The sequence below is a fragment of the Eschrichtius robustus genome, chromosome 8, assembly GCF_028021215.1.
Source record: "Eschrichtius robustus isolate mEscRob2 chromosome 8, mEscRob2.pri, whole genome shotgun sequence".
In the NCBI taxonomy this organism is placed as follows: Eukaryota; Metazoa; Chordata; class Mammalia; order Artiodactyla; family Eschrichtiidae; genus Eschrichtius; species Eschrichtius robustus.
Genome location: NC_090831.1, coordinates 122,628,969 through 122,649,339, shown reverse-complemented (window position 1 = coordinate 122,649,339; position 20,371 = coordinate 122,628,969). Strand labels below are relative to the sequence as shown.

Here is a 20,371-nt window from a genome sequence, read left to right as displayed (position 1 = left end):
TTAGCAGATACACAGACTACTATATATAAAATAGATAATCAGCGAGGTCCTACTGCATAGCACAGGGAACTATATTCAATATCTTGTAATAACCTATCATGGAAAAGAATCTGGAAAAGAATATATATATATATGTATGTATAACTGAATCACTTTGATGTCCACCAAAAACTAACACAACACTGTAAATCAACTATACTTCAATAAAAGAAAAAAAAAAAGAAGAATAGCATGTTTCGTATATCCGGTGATGTCAGGAGGGACTGGTGATGATTCTAAGTTGGGTCAGAGGTTGGATTCAATGGCCCATGAAGACCATTCCAATTCTAAAATTATTCTAAGCAAATATTATGACTAAAGTTTGCAATTTACATTGTTGTTTATAGAGAAGAACTGGAAGAGGTCTGTGACAATCATCTTTGTTTTCGTATCTAGGGAAGGAGGTGGAGAAAGATCTTGTCATACTCAGCTCTGGGGAAACTGAGGCACCAAGAGGTTTGTGTCTGACCCAGGTCCACGGACTCAGCGGTAGCTATTCAATTTAATACACATAACTATGTGCAGGACACCAGGCTGTGTTGTTAGAAAGAACATTTCCGGGCTCCCTGCAATTCTAAGGCTCCTGGTCATTAGAGCACAATCCGGAGTTTGTTATTTTTAAAGAAATGAACCTGCGATTTCTATCGCTGTCACACCCCTAACCCTAAAAGCTAATGACTTTCCTCAGTAAATTCACTGATCAGTGATTCTTCTCCAGATGATGTTTAAAATACGGAGAGAAAATTTAAATGCTGAATGTCTAATCAGACTAAGGATAAGGGCTTTACGGTTCTAAACCTATTTAATGAAACAGCATTTTCTTCCTTATTGGCTGGTCTTCTAGGTTTAAAGGCTTGCTCACATCGTGCTTGTGGAATGATTCTTATATGTGGGTTGTTTAAGTAAAGCGACCCCAGGTGCTTTTACTTTATTGATCTTTTTAAGGCACTGGCTTCAGTATTTAAATGAGTTTGAGTTTGTTTCCTGAATGGTCTTTCATTAAAGCTTAGGTTGACCTCATTCCTCCTGCAATCATGACACTGTAATGGCAGAAAAAGACTAATAAAAAAAGTGAACTCATTTTATGTGGTTGAAAAGGTTACATTCCTATTGATTTCAACTGTAATATAAAGTCCTTGATATTAAGAAAACTCAGCAAACACATTCTTTTTTGTACAGAGGCTCTATCGATATTACTTCGCCAGTAGGTTTTGGCAGCAATAACAATATTCAGGATGGAGTCTAAAAATTGGCAATTATCAGAGGACTGATATCCACATCCTTTAAATTCTGTTCCAGGTGAAAGAGTATAAAGGTGTATCAAGAAAATCATTAAACACAGAGTGACTTCAGAATGTGGGGTGAATGCAGGGTCTAACAGCTCAAATGATGACCAGTTCTGCTGGCTTTACAGAAAGCAGTAAGGCTCTGCTCCCTGGAAACAATGTAGTTTTTTAAGGCTGTGTTTGGAGCTTGTTCCAAGAAGTGGAATGTGGGGAGGGGTGGAAGAATTTAGTAGAGGTGGTGAGGAATGGGAAATAGGAAAGACTAGAGGAAATGAGATAAGAAACCTAAGGAGAGCATTCACTTCTCCTGTGACGCAGCCGTGCGTGCGTGTGTGCGTGCGTGTTAAAGCTATAATAAAATGGACCAAGATAATTCTCGGCCTGGAAGCCTGTTAGATGTAGCTTTGGACTTGGAGCCTGTATTCAAATCTACTCCAGGAAAGGCTTGGGTGAGACTGTGGATCTTGAACCTCATGCTGACCCCAGACCCACTCTGTACTCTGCCCAAGTCCCAGCTCTTAATTAATCAATCTTCTAGAGAAGGTTCGGTTCTTGACATGCTGCCTGGGTTCCCTTGACAATCTTGGCAAGAAAGAATATGTAGCTGAAAGGATTTGGGAGAAGGAGGAAACGTGCAAAGCATATCCCCCCAAAGTTTGATCCTCTTCTTCCCCCTCTTCCATATTATCAACATCATCATCAGGGTAGCAGCTAACATTTCTTGAAAGTCAACTCCAGGTCAGATCCCACCTTAGGTACTTTACACATATTATTTCACTGAATCTGCAAACAACCCTGTGGGCACAGACTCTCATTCACCTCATTTTACAGTTGAGGAAACCGAGGCCCTGGGAGTAAGTTACGTTGCCTAAAGGGACACATAGCTTCTGAGAGGTACAGCCCAGAGGTCTGTGTGCCTGTAGAGTCTGAGCTACTCTACTGTGTCTGCCTGGATCCTGTGCTGTTGCAAAGCTAGGCTGGCAAGATGTCCACAGCAGCTGCACAAAGTACTCCTGGGAATGAGTGGAGGGCAGGGACAGCCCGGCATCGCCTCTGCCTGGTGTCCTCCTGGCCCCCATCTTGCTACCTCTCGTTTTAGGGATCTTCTGATTTACATGACCCTGGCTGTCTGCATCTATCTCTGGCTGCAGGACGGGTTTTCGGAGGTGACTTCAACATCGGAGGTCAGAGGCTACAGAAGCCTGTCAGTTACTTCGCCGCTGGCACCACTGTGGTGTTCGGTTGTGGGGCTTAAGCGCACAAGCAAAGGCAGAGGCTGTGGGTCGATAATCCAGATCCCGATGTCATCCTCACAGGGGTAGAGAGGGCTCATTTCTGTCTGTTCTCCAGTTTAACTTCTGCTGGTGGCCTGGGTGACAATATAGCGAGGGATGCTGGAGGGAGCGGCAGTATTTACTCAGTGGCTTTATTTGCTTTTAGTTCCACTTCCTTTTTGATGCTCTTGCGCCATCTTCACTGTTGAACTACCAGCTCAGACCCCTGCTTCTACCCATGAAGTTTTTTATTACCATCCCCTCCAGCATTCAGATCACATCTCCTCATCTCAACGATGTTAGGGTAGGGCTAAATCTTTTAGGTCACTAGCCATGACAGGGAAGAATGCAAATCAAATGCACCTTAGGAAGCAGAAAGAATCTTTGTACTCTCAAATGCAGCACGTGTGCTCAGAATCCATTATTTATAAATGTGATTCATTCATTTATCCAGTCACTCAGCAAACATTTCTTCAGGCTCTCCAGTGCCCAGGGCTCGGGGACAGAGCTGTGAGAAGCACAGGTGGGAACGAAATCCCTGGGCTGTACCTTTGAACGTGACATCAAGCTCCCATTTATATAAGCAACGCCAAGCCCCATGGCCATCCTAGCATTTCACATTAGATGCCAATGACGCACATTACAACTCCTGACTCTGCATTAGATGAGCATTTGTAGAAGCCTCACCTGAGCTAGTTTCATATGGAAGTTTTCCCTTCCCCACGCTCAGCACTGGTTCCGGCTAATGACCACTAGAGGGCATCGTAGCACTAGCTCAGGACCCGCTCCAGGGCACCCGGTCCATCAAAATCCTCACACTCAGTCCCTGTGCTGACTTTTCCCTTCACTGAGTAAAAGGGCAGCGTGTAACCCTTCAGAACCTCGGACTGCATGTGGAGATACATTTATTTTTCAGAGAGGAGATACATTTATGTGAGATAGGAACCTGCTTTCAGTTACCTGTGCATGGCAAACACCGCTCTGCCTATTGTGTTACAAAACTGCTTTGAGAATTACCAAATTGCTTTGAGAATTACCATCTTTGAGAGTGATTTTAGTGCACTGCAGATGGATATAACGATATAATGCCTCACCGATTGGACTTTCGTTTTCATGCCAGACGAAACAGAAATCCGGGAACCTTACCTTCTTTCTTGAGGGATGATTTATGGACTTAATGTGCTTGGGGGAAAAAAATGAATGCTCCAACAGCTTTGGCTGCAGTCTGGAGGAGAAAAGAGAGAACTGACATCTCAAACCCTAAACTGGATCAGAAATTGCACTGCAACTGTTTTCCCACTGAGCTGTAAGAAATGTAAAGCTAAGTAAACACATTTTTCTGGAGCGTTGGAATGGAGGTCCTGTCTAGCCTTAGAGTGCATAATTCTTTTGCAGATGAAATTGCTTTAGAAAAGAAATGAAAAACTTGGAAGTGTTGACATATTCATTATGAGTCTTTTTCTGTTTCAGATCAGATGAGTTTGATGGGTTAAACTTATTTTTTCTTCGGTCCCCCTCTGTAATTTTTTTGGATTGCAGAAGAGCAAATACTGGGTGCCTGTGGTAAAATATACGTCTGATAATGTGGTCCTCCTGCCCCTCATGCAAACGTTAAGGCACAGCTCAAATGCCTTCCTCAGTCTCTTCTCTGATCCATTTCTCCCACCCCCAGGATGATTAATTTCCCCCCCCCTTTTCTGTGCTTCCTCAGCACGGGTCCATACTTCAGTTGGCCCCTGGTTCATGTCTGTGTGACTGATGGTCTCTTCTGTTGGACTGTGGCTTCTGAAGGCACCAGCCACGCTGCCCGCTGTGAATGTACAAGGTGCTGAGGACTTGCTCCCTGGGTTGAACCGCAAATGGATGGAACAGGAACCTTGGTTCTGAAGGCCCTGCTGATAATGACCTAACAGCTGCCCTCTTACTTTTTGCTTTTAAGAAAGAGAAGGGACTTGGGAAGGAAGGAAGGGAAGTAGCATTTATTGGGCCATAGAAGATGCTAGATATTTTCATGTGAATTTTCATTTAACATACACACACGCCCCATTAAAATAGGTGGCCTTATTCTCATTCTACAAATACGTAAACACAGCGTTCAGTAACTTGTCAGAGAACACAGAGTTAGGAAGTGGAGGAATCTGTCAATAAGGATGTTTAAAAATGTATGTCTTAGTAACAACTTAGTAACAACAATCCCAATCCATGGGGGTCTCCGTTTAGACTCAGACCATCCTCACTGGGAAATCTTGCTTCATGTGCTATAGCCTTATTACCAGCCAAGACTCATAATACTCTCTTCTGCTAGATCCCCAGTCTATTATTTATACGCTGATTGGGAGACCAACTTATTAAGTCTCTTGCTGAGGAGAATTAGGTGGAATGAGCCTCTACTATCTGAAGAAATGTGTATCGAGTGTGTATACAGCTTTTCTCTCCTCCCAGAATATAAACTCCTTGAGGGTAAAGGATACATTTCGTTCATTCCTCCTGCCCCACCAACTCATCATTGCCTACCTGGATTTCTTTCATGTAATAGGTACACAGCATATATTTGTTCTCCTCAATGTATACTCAACGAAGTTGAGTTAATTTTAATTGCACTTCATAAGCAGCCGTATGGGATGGCATTGATGACCCCCTGATTTTACCCAAGTCAGGCTTAAGGAATGGTTTCTGTTCGGAATTTCCCATCATGCCGTGGGCTGAGTGGCAGACAAGGATAAGAGACTGATGTCAATTACACGTCACAGTGTTAAATTCTTCGTGATCATCATATGGTTTTAATATTTAAAAAAATGCACTGTTAATGGAACATCCCAGAATCATCTTGAGAACCTTTTGTCACACATCTCCACTGCACACCTCGGAACTGAGACCTTACATAGTGGGTGCCCAGACTACTAAGTATAGAGCTGGTCTCAGTTTAAAGCTGCAGGTCAGTTTGAACACACGGAGGCAGGGGGAGGAATCCTCGGCACTGATGGTTGTGTATCTTGTTTCTCTTTTTTGGAGACACTTCACCAAACAGTCCTACTTTCTGTTCAGAAATAAATAAGGAAAATTTGCTAAAATACTCTACCATGGGCCAAGGACCCAAAGCCCAATCTAAAACCAAACGACACAAAGCTAACGAGGTCATGAGGTTTCTGATGTGTGTCTCGATTGTGAATAGGCTTCTCTGGATACACGGAAGTACTGAAAACAAAACAAAACAAACTGACACGTGTGCAGACCAAATTAATGGGCAAGTTTTCAGCAGACACATCCCTGTTTCTTCTCTTCCCAGGTATCTTCTGTGGAATTAAACCATTGTAATGATATGAGAAACAAATAAAACATTGACCTATGCCCTCCGCATAAGTAAACATCTGAGTCGGTCTTCCACGAACGCAGGAAGAGAAGCAGTAATACGCTTGCTGAGAACCCAGAGAGAGAGCCAGTGCGTGGGTCAGAGTGCTCCCGGGAGGGAAGGATTAGAGACATCAAAGGGCTCATCACTGTTCCCGCAATCACCGCCCTTCTGTCAAGCCTGCTTGTAACGCACAACCAAGGCTGTGAGCTCATCTTCCAGAGGAGAGAAACACTAAATTAGCCAAAGGGAAGATGTTACAGTAAATGTAATCTCAGAGCAGGGCCTTAGACTAGTGAGGTCAACTTCCTTTATTTGTTCTGACATCCCTAAAAAGATTTAATGCTTCCAAACAGTGTTATTTTTTTAAATAAAGGCTTGAACAACCTCTGATATTAAAATTTTCAGTTGTGTTTACAGCTATACACTTTTTAGTATTGTTCGTTATTGGCAGAAAGTTCAAGGGTAATAAAGGCCCACACTTTTAAATAATTCATCTGAGCCTCAGCTTCTAATTTCAGGCCAGGCTCCATGCCAGCACAGGGAAGAAGGATGCGCAGATGGAAGGACCAGAGGTTATGTCCATGCTTCCAGGAAAACTGATGTGGAACTCTTTTATGTGGCACAAACACTGGCCTGAAAGTTGGACTGCTTACTTCTTTTTTCACTTAGAAAAGTTCCGATTTTATGACCTCCAGCAAATCTGAATAGGGCTTTTCTTTTTTAAAAAAGTGTTTTCCCTCCATTACATACAGTCATTTTTTTCTAAGGAGACTATCATGTAATTCGGTATTTCAAAAAAATGAATATACCTTTTCAAAAACTGCAGTAGGCTATATATTTGTTTCTTGTTTAACATACACGCTACTCGTGGTTTGTTTTAAAGGCTCTATGTCATTAGTTTTTTTAACACTGAGGTCATATTGCATGCACTTTTCTACACCTTTCATTTGTTATCTAACAACACTTTGTAGAAATTGTGCTGAGTCAGTTTTCTAACGTAGGTGGATGTATTCGAGGAAGGGTCCTCTATGGCCTCTGACCAGACCACCTAATTCATGGTCAATTTAAATACCAGTTAAATCACAGTGTTTAGAGTCTGGGCTTGGGAATCAGACAGACCTGGGTTTGTACCTCAGCTCTACCCCTTACTGACCTCTCTGTGTCTCTGTTTCATCATCTGTAAAATGGGAATAATGGTACTTATCTCACAGGAGCGTAATTTGCATAAAGTACAGCCTGTAAAGCATTAAGACAGAGACTGGTGCATAGTACACTGAAGAAATGTTGATTGCTTTTACTACTACTACTACCACTACTTTATTAGTGTTATTATTATTGCCTTCATAGGATTTTCCTGTGTTGGGTTGAGGTGGGATTCCTGGAATCTTTGTTAATATTCTTGAGAAAAGCCATTTAAACTAAATCACCTTTATAAGCAAATCCAGCAATTTTTAAAAAGCTTGCTCTATCAACCCCTTTTCCTAGAGCCTTTAGCGTACACGTTTCACCTCCCAGCTGCAGGTGGCATTCTCTGAGCCACGTGGAAGGCTATCTTATCACCTCCTAGGTTGCTCTCTGCACTTTCCTGTCTCTAAACACAACACAGGTCAAAAGAGTTTATCAGACAAGCATGCTACTATCTCCCACTGCTACCCTAATCGACTTCAAACACTAACCCCTCCAAAAGACTTACTTTTATTTAAAACCCTTAAGAATTTTCAAAAGTTTATAAGGCAAACTGGCAGGGGTGAGCCTGGCTCTCTTGATGGCTCTCAAAGGCGACAAAGAGGCGATGGGGTGAGCAGTGACCAGCCCCGGAAGGAGGGGTCTGGTTATATGGGTTCTAGATAGGAGTCTGCCTCTCGTGAGCACTGGGACCTTACTAGTCACCTGGACATCCTCAATCTCTGTTTTCTCAGCTGTTTAATGGGCTAATAGTACCTGCTGTTCCCAACTCATAAGGTTGAGCACGTCAAACGAGGATACGTATGCAAGTATTTTGAGCACCACATAACATGATTATTCAGGCCCTTCCAGTACAGAGAGAATTTCTCCTGGCTTGAGGCGGTTACTTGAAACACCTTACAACTGAACATTTCTCCACATACAAAAAGTGGTGCCACCCTGCCCATCAATGTTTCATGTCAATTAACATATACAGCTGCCCTGTAAGTCCATAATCGAATCACTTTTCATTTTACTGCTAATAAAATTCCTCCAACAATTTTTCATTGTTGTTGCAATCTATTTTATTTATTTTTGACCTACAAATAACTGTACCTAATTAATGTATTCAACTTGATGAGTCTGGAGTTAAGTATATACCCATGAAAACATCACCACAATCTATAAACTTCTTTTTTGTTATAGTAGCTAATGTAGCCCCAATGAACATAAATGAGTATCTTGAAGCAGAGTACTGCCATAAGAGAAACCTAAAATTTGTAGCATTGGTCCTGTGGTATGGATATTAGAGGCTGGAAAGACAGACAGTAATGGTATACAAGCAAATGTTTTGTAAATCTGTCACCGCACATAACCTGGAAGGCAGACTAAGTGCCTATGACCTGTGGCTTTAGGGAAAGTGCTTCAAAAAGCCAGAATGGCCACAGATATCAGTGGTTTCCTGCTGCCTATATCAAGGAAGAGATGAGTTCAGAAAAGAATTGGCCAGTTTCCAAACATCAGTGAAAGGGAATAGAGAAAAGTCCAAAACTTTAGAGCCTCACACCAGAGAGTAAGAAATAAAACTGTAAAAAGCTTTGACCAACGAAGGCACATGAAGATTTTGAGCTCAGCAAACTGGCTCAGCGCCATGCAGGAGGTTAAAATTAAGAGTATTTACCCCACCACAACCACCTAAGCTTCTTGTCTCAGATGGCCTCAAGGTAGCTGCCATGACCTTGAGAGAGAGGCAAGGGTCCTTGGAAGCAAATGATTATGTCGGTCCAAGAGCCACGTCTAGGGAAGAATGCAGGGTGTATCTACTGGTACATGAAACTGACCGGAAGCAGACAGATCAGAAGCCAACTCAGGTTCTGAAGGAACTGTATTGGCAAAGAAACTGCAGGTCTGGTCTACAAAGGCCTGTGAGTATAAAACAACCCTCAGTGTAATTGACACCTGCAGGAAACGGTCCCTGGAAGCTGCACAGCTTCAAGGAATGCATTATTGCCAACATTCAGTTCAGAGGAGAGCCATGGAGAGCCATGCAAATAATGGACAGGAATTTGGCCTATTCAAGGAACTACTCCCACGGCCAAGGGAGGCAGCAGGATGTCCTCAGAGCGTCTACCCAGCATGATTTCATCACTGTTACAGAACACAGGACTTTCCTTTTTAAAAAGTATATCTGATATAAGGCAGACTTTCATTGGGTTTAGCCACTGACATTTTAGGGTTGTTACAGCAACTGGTGTTATCCTAGTGTTATCCTAGTCTTTTTCTATATTCCTGGCCTTTAGCATTCACCGTTTGCTGCTATTGTTGGTAACACTTTCCTCTGACCATTTTTAGGATTCATATTCAGTATACAGCTCAATTAGCAATTGATGCAACTGCTGTTATACAATTCGGTTGAAATTCTGATTAATAGCAGGTAAGAAATGATGGTCTTTATTTTAAGAGATGTAATTCACCGACTCTGAGGAACATTTGTTTTGAAAATTCCTGATGAAAACAACTGAAGTCATGCTCTTTGTGCTATAAAAATGTGGGGACCTGATCATCATTTGTTTCTGAGGACTTGGAATTATTTAAGAAAGTCCTTATTTTACTCGCAGGAAATCTGTTAGCTTCTTCTTGGCAAGGACGGAACTGGCCCTCCAGTTAGATGAAAGCCAAAATGATACATCTTTACCATCTGTTCATTTGATTTTTAGAGAAAATGGATTAGGAGTATCTGTGCCAGAGACTATATCCCTGAACCCTCCATTGTATAACTTCCATAAAACCCCTAAATATTTGATAGTTATTCAAGGAACATGTACTTAATTCATTTTTTGAGCTAATTTTATCCTTGGATCAGGTGAGAATATCAGAAAGTTGTATCAGCTCAGCCCTTGTCCCCTTCATCTCCTATCACCCTGTTCTACCCCACTGCCTGCAGAACTGTTTGGGCTGAAATCCGTTTTTAAGTTATACTTGACTTTCCCAAGGAAATGCTACATCAAGCAGGTTTGTGAAAAACACATTTGTTGCAGAAACGCTGGTGAAGGCCCCGTGTACCACCTCTCTCAGTACCCACTATGTAACAAGGAGGAGGAAGGGCCTTCAACTATCACTGCATGTTTAAAACTCTGAAGAAATATAGCAAAATGCCAAAATTTTTAATGTTTGGATGGTGGGTCCATAGGTGTATGTTTTATTATTCTCTGTACTTTTGCATATTTTTGAACTATTTTATAACTTCAACAACATCACTCAATTTCTAACTGGCCAGAGGTATCCACTTCCAACATTTGATGGTCACCCTCCCAGACATCTCTCTACTAAGTGATTCAGCTAAGAGCATGTGTAAACTTCAGTGTGGTAGACCTAGGTTCATCTAGGCTTTTGCTACTCACTGCTTCCTGATTTGGGGTGAGCTACATCACACTCTGAGTGTCAGTTTCCACATCTCTAAAATGGGGATGCTAATGGTGCATTCCTCGTAAGCCTCTTGTGAAGACTCAATGAGAAAATGTGTGTCAAGTGCCGGCACAGTGCCTGGATCACAGCATCAATAAATGTGAGCTACCGTCATGCATGTGATGTTGCCAAGTGGATCGTGCTATGGGCAGCTTGCTACGCCAGTAAATAGAATCCATGGTAGATAAAAAAAGGAAAGAATGATAGAGTAAGAAAAATTCCATTTCCCTAGAAGAACTGGTATATTTTATGCTTATGGGTTGTGGACTTCTGGCCACCAAGAAGTTCCGAGCCAAACTTACACAAGTGGGTAAGACCTTCTGACCTGGGTAACCGCATTCCATTTCCCCATTGTCTTGAGGCCCTACTTTTTGTGACTTACTTTAACTCTCAATTTTGTTTTATGTACTCCCTGTAAACCACCTTATATCCCCTGTGCAATCTGGTTGGGACGAAAGGAAGGAAAGAAGGAGGACGGGAGAAGCCAGGGACGGCAGGCAGGAAGGAAAGTAAGAAGAAAGCATTTGTAACACAAGGCTTTGAAATTATTCCTTGTAATGGTGATGTTCAGTTCTTAGATGCACGCTAATTGGCACAGTTTTTCATCACAGACAGTATTTTTCGGGTGCTCTCTGCCTGCTCGGGGTTTGTTTTACATTTGGCATTAAACCTTTAGCTTTATCACGGGTGCAACTGTGAGTTTCCATAAATGATGCAACTTGAGGGTTGTCCTGGGCTCTGGTTTGTGCTGGCATCTGAGAACTCTGAGAGTCGGTTCTTCATTCTCTATGTGGACATTGGGCACTTTGTTTTTCGGCAGCAAATGTTTCATCCAAGGTCAATTTCCCTCAAGTGCTCAGCACCATTTCAGACAGTGTGTGCTCAAGGAATGCAAATTAATTTAATGTTAGCTTTAGCCAAACCCAGCTAGGAAAGCAAACCTGCTTTTAAAAACACTGTAAACACTGACAAACATAATCTAGGTTATATGATGTTTGCACATATATAAATGTATAGAATTTTACCTTAATTCCAAAGGCATCATTCCATAGCACTTTTTTTTTTTACACCTTTATTGGAGTATAATTGCTTTACAATGTTGTGTTAGTTTCTGCTGTACAACAACGTGAATCAGCTATATGTATACATATATCCCCCTATCCCCTCCCTCTTGAGCCTCCCTCCCTTCCTCCCTCCCTCCCTATCCCACCCCTCTAGGGCGTCACAAAGCACCGAGCTGATCTCCCTGTGCTATGCGGCGGCTTCCCACTAGCTATCTACTTTACATTTGGTAGTGTGTAGATGCCAGTGCTACTCTCTCACTACATCCCAGCCTCCCTCCCCCTGCCGTGTCCTCAAGTCCATTCTCTACGTCTGCGTCTTCATTCCTGTCCTGCCACTAGGTTCATCATACCATTTTTTTAGATTCCATTTATATGTGTTAGCATATGGTATTTGTTTTTCTCTTTTGACTTACTTCACTCTGTATGACAGACTGTAGGTCCATCCACCTCACTACAAATAACTCAATTTTGTTCCTTTTTATGGCTGAGTAATGTTCCATTGTATATATGTGCCACATCTTCTTTATCCATTCATCTGTCGACATTGCATAGCACTTTTAAACTCATCTTTGAGTTAGCCTTATTTTTGTTCTTTGATGAGAAGGACATTTTAATTTGAAATTATTTAAATATATTTGTCATTTTATATATATATATATTTTTTTTTTTTTAGAATTTAATTTTTATTTATTTATTTATTTATTTATTTTTTGGTTGTGTTGGGTCTTCGTTTCTGTGCTTGGGCTCTCTCCAGTTGCGGCAAGCGGGGGCCACTCTTCATCGCAGTGCGCGGGCCTCTCACTATCGCGGCCTCTCTTGTTGCGGAGCACAGGCTCCAGAAGCGCAGGCTCAGTAATTGTGGCTCACGGGCCCAGTCGCTCTGCGGCATGTGGGATCCTCCCAGACCAGGGCTCGAACCCGTGTCCCCTGCATCGGCAGGCAGATTCTCAACCACTGCGCCACCAGGGAAGCCCTGTCATTATATTTTATTGTAACTGGGGGCTATCAGAATGGGTTGAGGATATATGTGTGTTTTACATTTTTGTTCGATTATAAAAATGCAACATACACTTACTTGTAATTAAAAAATGAGGAAATATAGAAAACTCTAGAGGAAATGAAGCCATTTATAATCCCTTTACACACAAATAATCACGATTAACATTTTATTATATCTTTCTCCATACATTCTTGAGGTTGTAGAAGTTCTCAAGATGGATTTGTAGATTGTTTCCAGGAAAAAAAAATTAAGAGTGTTTTTTTGGAGTTCTAAAGGTGCCCTTGGAATTACGTCTGCACTCTCCAGTCTTCCCTGCCTGCAAGAAAGCAGGTCATGGGAGCAGGGAGTCAGCCCGACCTGCTTGTCTGGAAGCAGGCACCATATCTTTTCTTCGTCCACCATGTCTACCTTTGTTTCCCATCTGGGCTGGACTGGAGAGGCCGGGCTGACAAAGACCAGTGCACCCCAGACCATGAAGTCTTTCCAGGCTGCATTCAAGTGGGTTGAGGCATCTGCTTTCTAACCATGTCCAGAAATCTCAGCGCAATTGCATCCCATTGTACGACAGAAGGAGGAGGTGGGGGACAGGGCTTTCCAGCGCCCTGGGTACAATTCCTATGGCCGAATTAGTTCCATGCCTTTTAGAATGCTTCCCACTTCTCTCTTCCCCTTTACCTCAAGGCATTGCGCAGCCCAGGTTTTTCGTACCCATCGTGTTTCCTTTTCCTGGAACTGTAGTCCTGTTCCTTGGAGGATTCTCCCCGATTCCCCACGCTGATCATGAGGTCTGATTAGGGGCTATCAGTCATTGTTCCCCTCTCCTCACGATAGGGTGAGAGTGTGACCCCAGCCAGGTCAATCAGAGACCTTCTCCGGATTTTAAAATGAGAACCGAGAAACTAGGACTTTGCTTCTGGGTCCCAGCAAAACTGGGAAGATGTGAGCCGACTTCAGTGTCTGTGTCCCATGATGTGTGGAAGATGAAGCCACCTGCGAGAGGAATCATCCAGTCCTCCAGAGGCAGGTGGGCAAGCAGAGAAGACGGAGGGAGGGAGGGAAGGAGGGAGGGAAGGAGAGGGGGGAGAAGGGGAGGGAGGGAGGGAGGGAGGGGGGGAGAGAGAGAGGCACTCGGTGGTGGCCTAGGCTTTGTTTTAATCCTCCAGGTCCCCTGGATTCTTTCAAAATTTTGGTTTTTCCTTTCTTAAATTCTATAACCTAGCCTAGGAATTTTCTCTACAAATGAATTCTGAACTGGTTTTCTGTCCTTTGTGATTAGAAGAACCCTGGGCAATAGAAGCCGATTCTCCCCAGCCCCGCTTCGGCCCGCTGGACTCTGCAGGCCTCTGGCTCCTCCACTGTCCGGATTTCTCAGCCTTTCCTCAAGAGCCCCAAGGCCTTGAAATAGTCCATCCGTCTCCCCTTCTTCAGGGTAATCTCTAATTTACCGTAGCAGACAGCAGCTCTGATGAAGCTGATATTTGTTCTTAAAGAGCTGCTGCTTCCTTCCAAAGATTCCCCAGTTGGTGGAATTTGGCAGAAGGGAGGCCTTCTTGACCTTCTTTACTCCAGACTCTCATCTGGGGAAATGCACCAGGAAATGGAATTATTTAGCCTATCACCTGGACTCTCTTCTCCCACTCACCCCACCCTCGTCTCTGCATGTGGTTCCTCAAGCCACAGGGCTCAGTCCCGACACACGACGCGTTTTCTTGGAGAGAGTGAGATTAACCTTGCAAAATTCCGCAGCTGAAACAGCTCCCTTCCTTGACACTGTCCTTCAAGCTGATTGTTGAGCTCTTTTCAACTTTTAATATTATTTTGCAATGGTGAAATGGCAAGATAATCACTTTCTTTAAGAGAGGTGACAGATGGTGCACTTTAAAACAAGAGAATGCCTCTAATCAAAAGCCAGTAAACACAATGTTGATAAAATGGTATAAAACCACCCCTTTCCTGTAATGGTATAAATCACCATACTAATCCTGGACTTGCTGGCTTTTCTGAATCAAACTTGAGTTATGGTGGAAGATGGGCGTGGTTTACTCCGTAAGTAATTTGCAGCACCTAACACGTGACAGGCACTGCGCTAGACTCAGCGACTGTCCATCACTCTGAGAGAACCTTATTTATGCCCCATTTGATTGATTGCGCAATAGGCTGTAACTGCAGGTTGTCATTTTCCTAGGAAAGGCCTCTCCTGAAAATGCTCTCTAGCATTTACTGCTAAAGGCCAAGCGTAAAGTCCATATCAAGTTATGAATTTGACATCCACCAGTGCTCACGAAGAGACGGGGCTTATGCCTTTCCTTTGCAACCTGAACTTCCCACAGTTACCAGCTGAATCCGAATCCGAATCCGAATGAGGTCGGAGAGGCTGCTGAACCCCTGCCAAATGACATTCCACTTGACTGACAAAACAGCGTCCCCCTGCTGTTCTTCTTCCTGACAGGTATCTATTTTGAACTCCTTCTAGAGAATGCAGTGACAGTTCCAGCCTTGATCTTTGCCTTAGCTCCCAGAGAGACCTCCCCATGCCATGTTTTATTCATGGTGTCTCCCAGGCTGGTCTCTTCATTGTAAAAATCGGTCGTGGGGGTAGGGACACTCCATGAACCTGAAATAAAGTTTGAGTGTCACAATAAAACTGTCCCTTTGTGTACGGAAAGCCTACAACCAGTGTCTGAGATGCTGGGGAAGGTTTGTGTACTGAGGATTTTTAAGGCAAAGCATCCATAGAAGAAAAGAAAATAGTTATTCACATTGCACTGGAGTCGTGAAGGAAGTAGGTCAGATAAACCAAAATAACCTTTGCCGGGAAATGTGATAAGCTTCAGACATCTGAGACCATGGAGAAAAAAGATGCTGCAATGGATAAAAGCAGTAGACTGATAGATGTGCAGGGCTACAAGCAGGAAAGCTACAAAGAACGCACAGAGTAAACATTTATTCTACCTTCTCCCAAGAAATCTCTTCTCCATCAACTCCGTCATTGTCCTTCCTATAGGAACTGGATATCTTTCTACTTCACAGGTTAGAAGTTTGTAGGAGAAAGTATCAGAAGCATCTCTTCCACCTGCCCTAACCACCCAAAACAAAACCAATCAAAACCAATAGCTAAGCATGACAGAGGACAGAGATTGCAACCCTGTATCACATCCGATTGATGAGTAACACATGTGTACCTTGAGAGTGATGGTCCTCTCGTGACGGGTGACATTAACGCTGTGGGGCTGCCCATTGGCCATGCTCCTGTGGTCCACGTCAATATTATACGGTTCCCTGGTGCCACCCAGGCTGTACCGGATCTGTAAGCTTCCTACGTAGAGAAAAGAAAAGAAACTCAGTCATTTCTCCACTCTAGATTTCATTTTAATGTCACTTCCCCCACCCCTTGAGGCTAATTCCATTAAACTCAGCTTCAACGTCCATCAATATCACTGCCGTTCTGAATTCTGAGTCACTAGCTCAGAGGCACACTAATCCATAAAGGCTTACAGCACCAGGCACACACATGTTGACAATCTACCAACAACAAGCCATCAGTGACCATCATCTCCAAGTTGAAGCAGCAAATGGTATAAACAGTCCAAGTCGGGATTGCGCCTGGGATGGCAGAATGAGAACACACATGATATAGGACCACGGAGACGCCTACACGCCCCACAAAATACTCTGTGAAATAAAAAATAAATGCAGGATGCTGGGATGGTCTCATGCCATCGGCAAAGTGTGACACTCAGCATATAAAAGAACCATGAACATACAATATTAAGAATAAACATAATTTACAGAAGATAAATACATGCATGGGATTTTGGGTGGCTTCACTGAGACCAAGAAAACAAAGCAATGGCTTTCATTCTAGGTTAGCGACCTCATCAATCCAAATGCAAATCAAAGGCGAAAAGATGGGTCCTCATTCCCTCACAGCTGTAGTTCACTTTGCCTCAACAAATTATTCTTTTTTCTCTTTCTTGTTTCTTCCCAATAATGACAAGCAATATTCAAAAAGACTAATATTCTAGATCCTGCTTTTAATTAATCTGCACAGCAAACGTAGCTTTTATTTCTTAGTTATGATTTTTAAAGGCATCGACTTTTTATCTCATTTTTTACTCAAATTGGAATCTTGGTGTTAATAGCTTTTGACATCTCAGAGCTTAAAAATGGAGCCAGTAACTTAGCAAGAGTTTGGCCAACTGTAAAGCACCTCAAAGATTCTTTGTCGCCTTTTTCATTTTCCTTCCAGAGGAACAAAACTGATATTCTAAGTTGTGAAATAGAACATGATAATTAAAACTTAAAAAGTGAACAGAAAAAAAGAAAGAAAGTCACTGGAAACTCCACCATCCAGAGGTAACTACTCTAAATATTTGGCAACATCTCCTTGTCGGTAATTCTCATGTCCTCATGTGTACGTAAATAAACGCAATAGTTTCTGAATGCTGCCCTTCCTTATTTAGTGTTACATGTGCCATTTAAAATATTGAACTACGTTCCTGGAATTGAAAGAACAATCATGAATTCCTTGCATTTCCTATTTTTCCTTTCTGAACAAATCTGGCAAGGCTTCACTATTTCTGAGTTTTCTCTTGGCACTTGATCCTAGATTCCTTTGCTTTATAGCGTTTCAACCAAGCACTGTTGACTTTCGTCTCCTAGATGGGTCTAAGTTCACCCACTCTCCCCCATCTCCACAACCACAGGGCCTCCACTGGCACCTAGAATGACCTGGTATGGTTCCCATAGGAGCCTGCCCCTGCACTCAGAGCTCCTGGCCTGACTCAGGGCCCCTGTGCTGGCCACTCCCTATCAGTGACCTGACGGCCACCACCACCTGAGCTTCACCTGCATCGGCTTCTGCCTGGATCACGGGATCCAAATCAGCCCCTCCTTTAAAAGTGATCACTCTTGACCCCATTTCACTCTCAGGCGAGTCCCCTCGTTCTGTGCTCTCTTACTACTAATCCATTAATGGAGGTGTCTCACTGGGACCTCAGACACGACATACGTGAAACCAAACTCTTGATCTTCCCCTCCAAAAACTATTCCATCACAATTTCCACATTTCAGTTAACGGCCACTTTATCCTTCCAGCTATTCCTGCCTAAAAGCCCTGATTCCCCTCTTGCTCCTACATTACACGTGTGATCTATCAGCAAAGCTTCTGGGCTCAGTCTTTAAAACACACCCTGAATCTTACTGCTCTCATCACCTCCATTTCTATCCCTGGACCAAGCCACCCTCATCTTTTGTCTGGATTACTGTACTAGCCTCCATACCAACTACTGCCCTTCCCCCACGTTCCCTCAGCCCAGCGTGGCCTCCGCCCCTCACATACCTGGTCTCTCCACACGGCAGCCAGAGCGGTCCTCTGCTCAGAACCCTCCCATGGCCTCCTGTCTCAGGGTAAAAATCGACGTCTTCCTAACGGCTCACCAGGCCCTCTGTGATCTTCCCCCTCATCTCTGACATAACCTCTCATTATTCTCCTCTTTTCTCACTCCTCACCCGAACACACTGGCCTCTTTGTTGTCTCCCCAGATGCCGGCATGTTCCTGCCTCAGGACCTTGGCACCTGCTGGTTCTTCTGCCTAGGATGCTCATTTCCCCATTATCTGCTTGGCTGACCCCTCACTCCCTTTAGGTCCCGTTCAAATATTGTCTTCTCTGTGATTATTTCTGTGACTTCCTTATTAGAAGCAGAATTTACCCACTCCTTTCCCTTGGCCAGGCTCTCCCTTTTCTGCCTTATTTTTTTCCCCATGAGAGTTCTTACCATACAACATACTACATACTGTACTTAATATGTTTACTGCTGTCTTCTGCTAAAATGTAAACTCCATGAGAGTAAGAATTTTTGTTTATGTTCTTTATGACTTAATTCCCAACGTCTAGAACAATGCCTGATACATGGTAGGTGCTGGATAACTACTCGTTGAGTGAATGGATGATGGTCTCCTTGCCTCTGTGCTTTCTTCCTTCCCATGTTTTCTTAGCAGAGAAATCTTTTCAAGATGCATAACTGACTAGTCGTCTGGTTCACTTAAAACTCTTCAAACTTTCCAGCTGCTTGTAGGATAAAGACATACATTCTTAACATAGCTTATGATGTCCTGTCTGATCACAGCTTGCCAGTTACTTTATTTTAAAAGATGCCATTTACCCTCTTACTTTTTACATTCAAGCTACCTAGGACTTCTCTTATTCCCTAGGAAATACAATTCTTCCTGCCTCAGGACCTTTGAATATGTTGCTCCCGTTTCCTGAGCTACTTCTCTCCCCACCCCTCAGTGATTTACCCTATTTTTTCTTTATTCTAATAGCATTAAAAACAATCTAGTGTTTGGCAGTGAAGGAGACGATTAGGCAGTTGTTTGGCTACAGGTAGAAAAAACAAGTCGATTGTCTTGAGTTTTTATTCTCCACTTTACTTCTGGTGCTCTGACCTTGTATGATCACAGCCAGTTTTCTTAAATACACAGCTGTATTCATTCATCATTTAAAACTGAATTCCTTTAGAACATACTTATTTAGTGCCCCTGTTGAACCCAAGTTTTCAAGGTCTAGAAGTGGACTGCCTGGCTGGCTGTAAGTGTGGAGTCCACTTCTAATACAGACATCCATCCCCAGCCCCTGTACGGTATGGGCCAGGCCGTGCCTGGATCTGGGGATGCGAAGAGAAGTAAGAGAGGGCTCTGCCTTTGAGGCTGGGAGTCGGAGGAACTGGTAATTATGCCAAAAAAAAAAAAAAAAAACCCTGGACATTTTTCTCCCTACTGTCTCTTCGTCATTGGCCCCTTTATGTTCTCCAGCTCATTAAAATCAGTATTAAGTTGTTTTCGTTATTTTTTTCTCTTTTCTGGCTTTCTTGGGCTTTGTAAATATGATGTAAAACTTCTCTAATTGCTTCACTTAACGGCAATGGAAATGATTTGCTTCGAGGAAAAAGATGAGTTGGACCTTAAAATTTATATATAGTGAACATCTATAAACAGTAATGGCAATATTCTTGAATAATAAAATTTAAATGATATACTTATTCCTTTCAAACAATAGCACAAGAGAACCACTAAATGACGGGAAGGAGAATATTAATATTTGTTCATTCAAATAAAATATTATTAAGATGGAGAGATACTTCACTTCTTGCATCTCATGTTCATCTCCCGGGTGAATTAAAGCAGGTATAAGGGACTACTCTTTCATTGGCTGCAGCAAATAATGTGCTTAACAGATTTATTCTCTCCTTGTCATCATCATTACCATCAGCAAACAATTACAGAGCACCTACCGCAGGCAGGAGATGTAGTGTGGGGGCCTTTCATCTCACTGGGAAGGCAGGGCATATTTATAACAAAGATGGATAACAATACAGTGCACTAAAAGCCAAACAAATGACATTGAAAGTAAGTGTAATAGGAGTTTAAAGTAAGGAGAAGTCATTGAAAGGAGGTGAGACTTGATCTGGGTCTAGAGTGAAAGGCAGGTATTAAGCTACAGAGGAAGATGGAGCTTTTCCAGATAAGGGAACACAGCAGGCAGCAGGGCAGACGTCCTTGGGGGTGCGTGAGGAGTAAAGAGTTCCTGGAGAAGGAAGAGTAGGGAGGAGGTCCTTATCGTAAACAGGATACAGGACCTATCGTAAACAGGACCTCCTGTTTACTCTGCCTCACTATGAGGCAAAATGTAGATTAAATCATGGGCTCTGGATAATAACCGCTAGC

The 20,371-nt window shown here is 42.9% G+C and overlaps 1 protein-coding gene across 1 annotated transcript in view; it reads right to left on the bottom strand.

Moving 5' to 3' along the window:
- CNTNAP2 (contactin associated protein 2) overlaps positions 1-20,371 on the bottom strand; it is a 1,784,833-nt gene that overhangs the window by 147,503 nt on the left and 1,616,959 nt on the right. Inside the window, exon 20 of the mRNA XM_068550150.1 lies at positions 15,827-15,960. Within this exon, the coding sequence (XP_068406251.1) occupies positions 15,827-15,960 (134 nt within the window). The remainder of the gene's footprint in view (positions 1-15,826; positions 15,961-20,371) is intronic.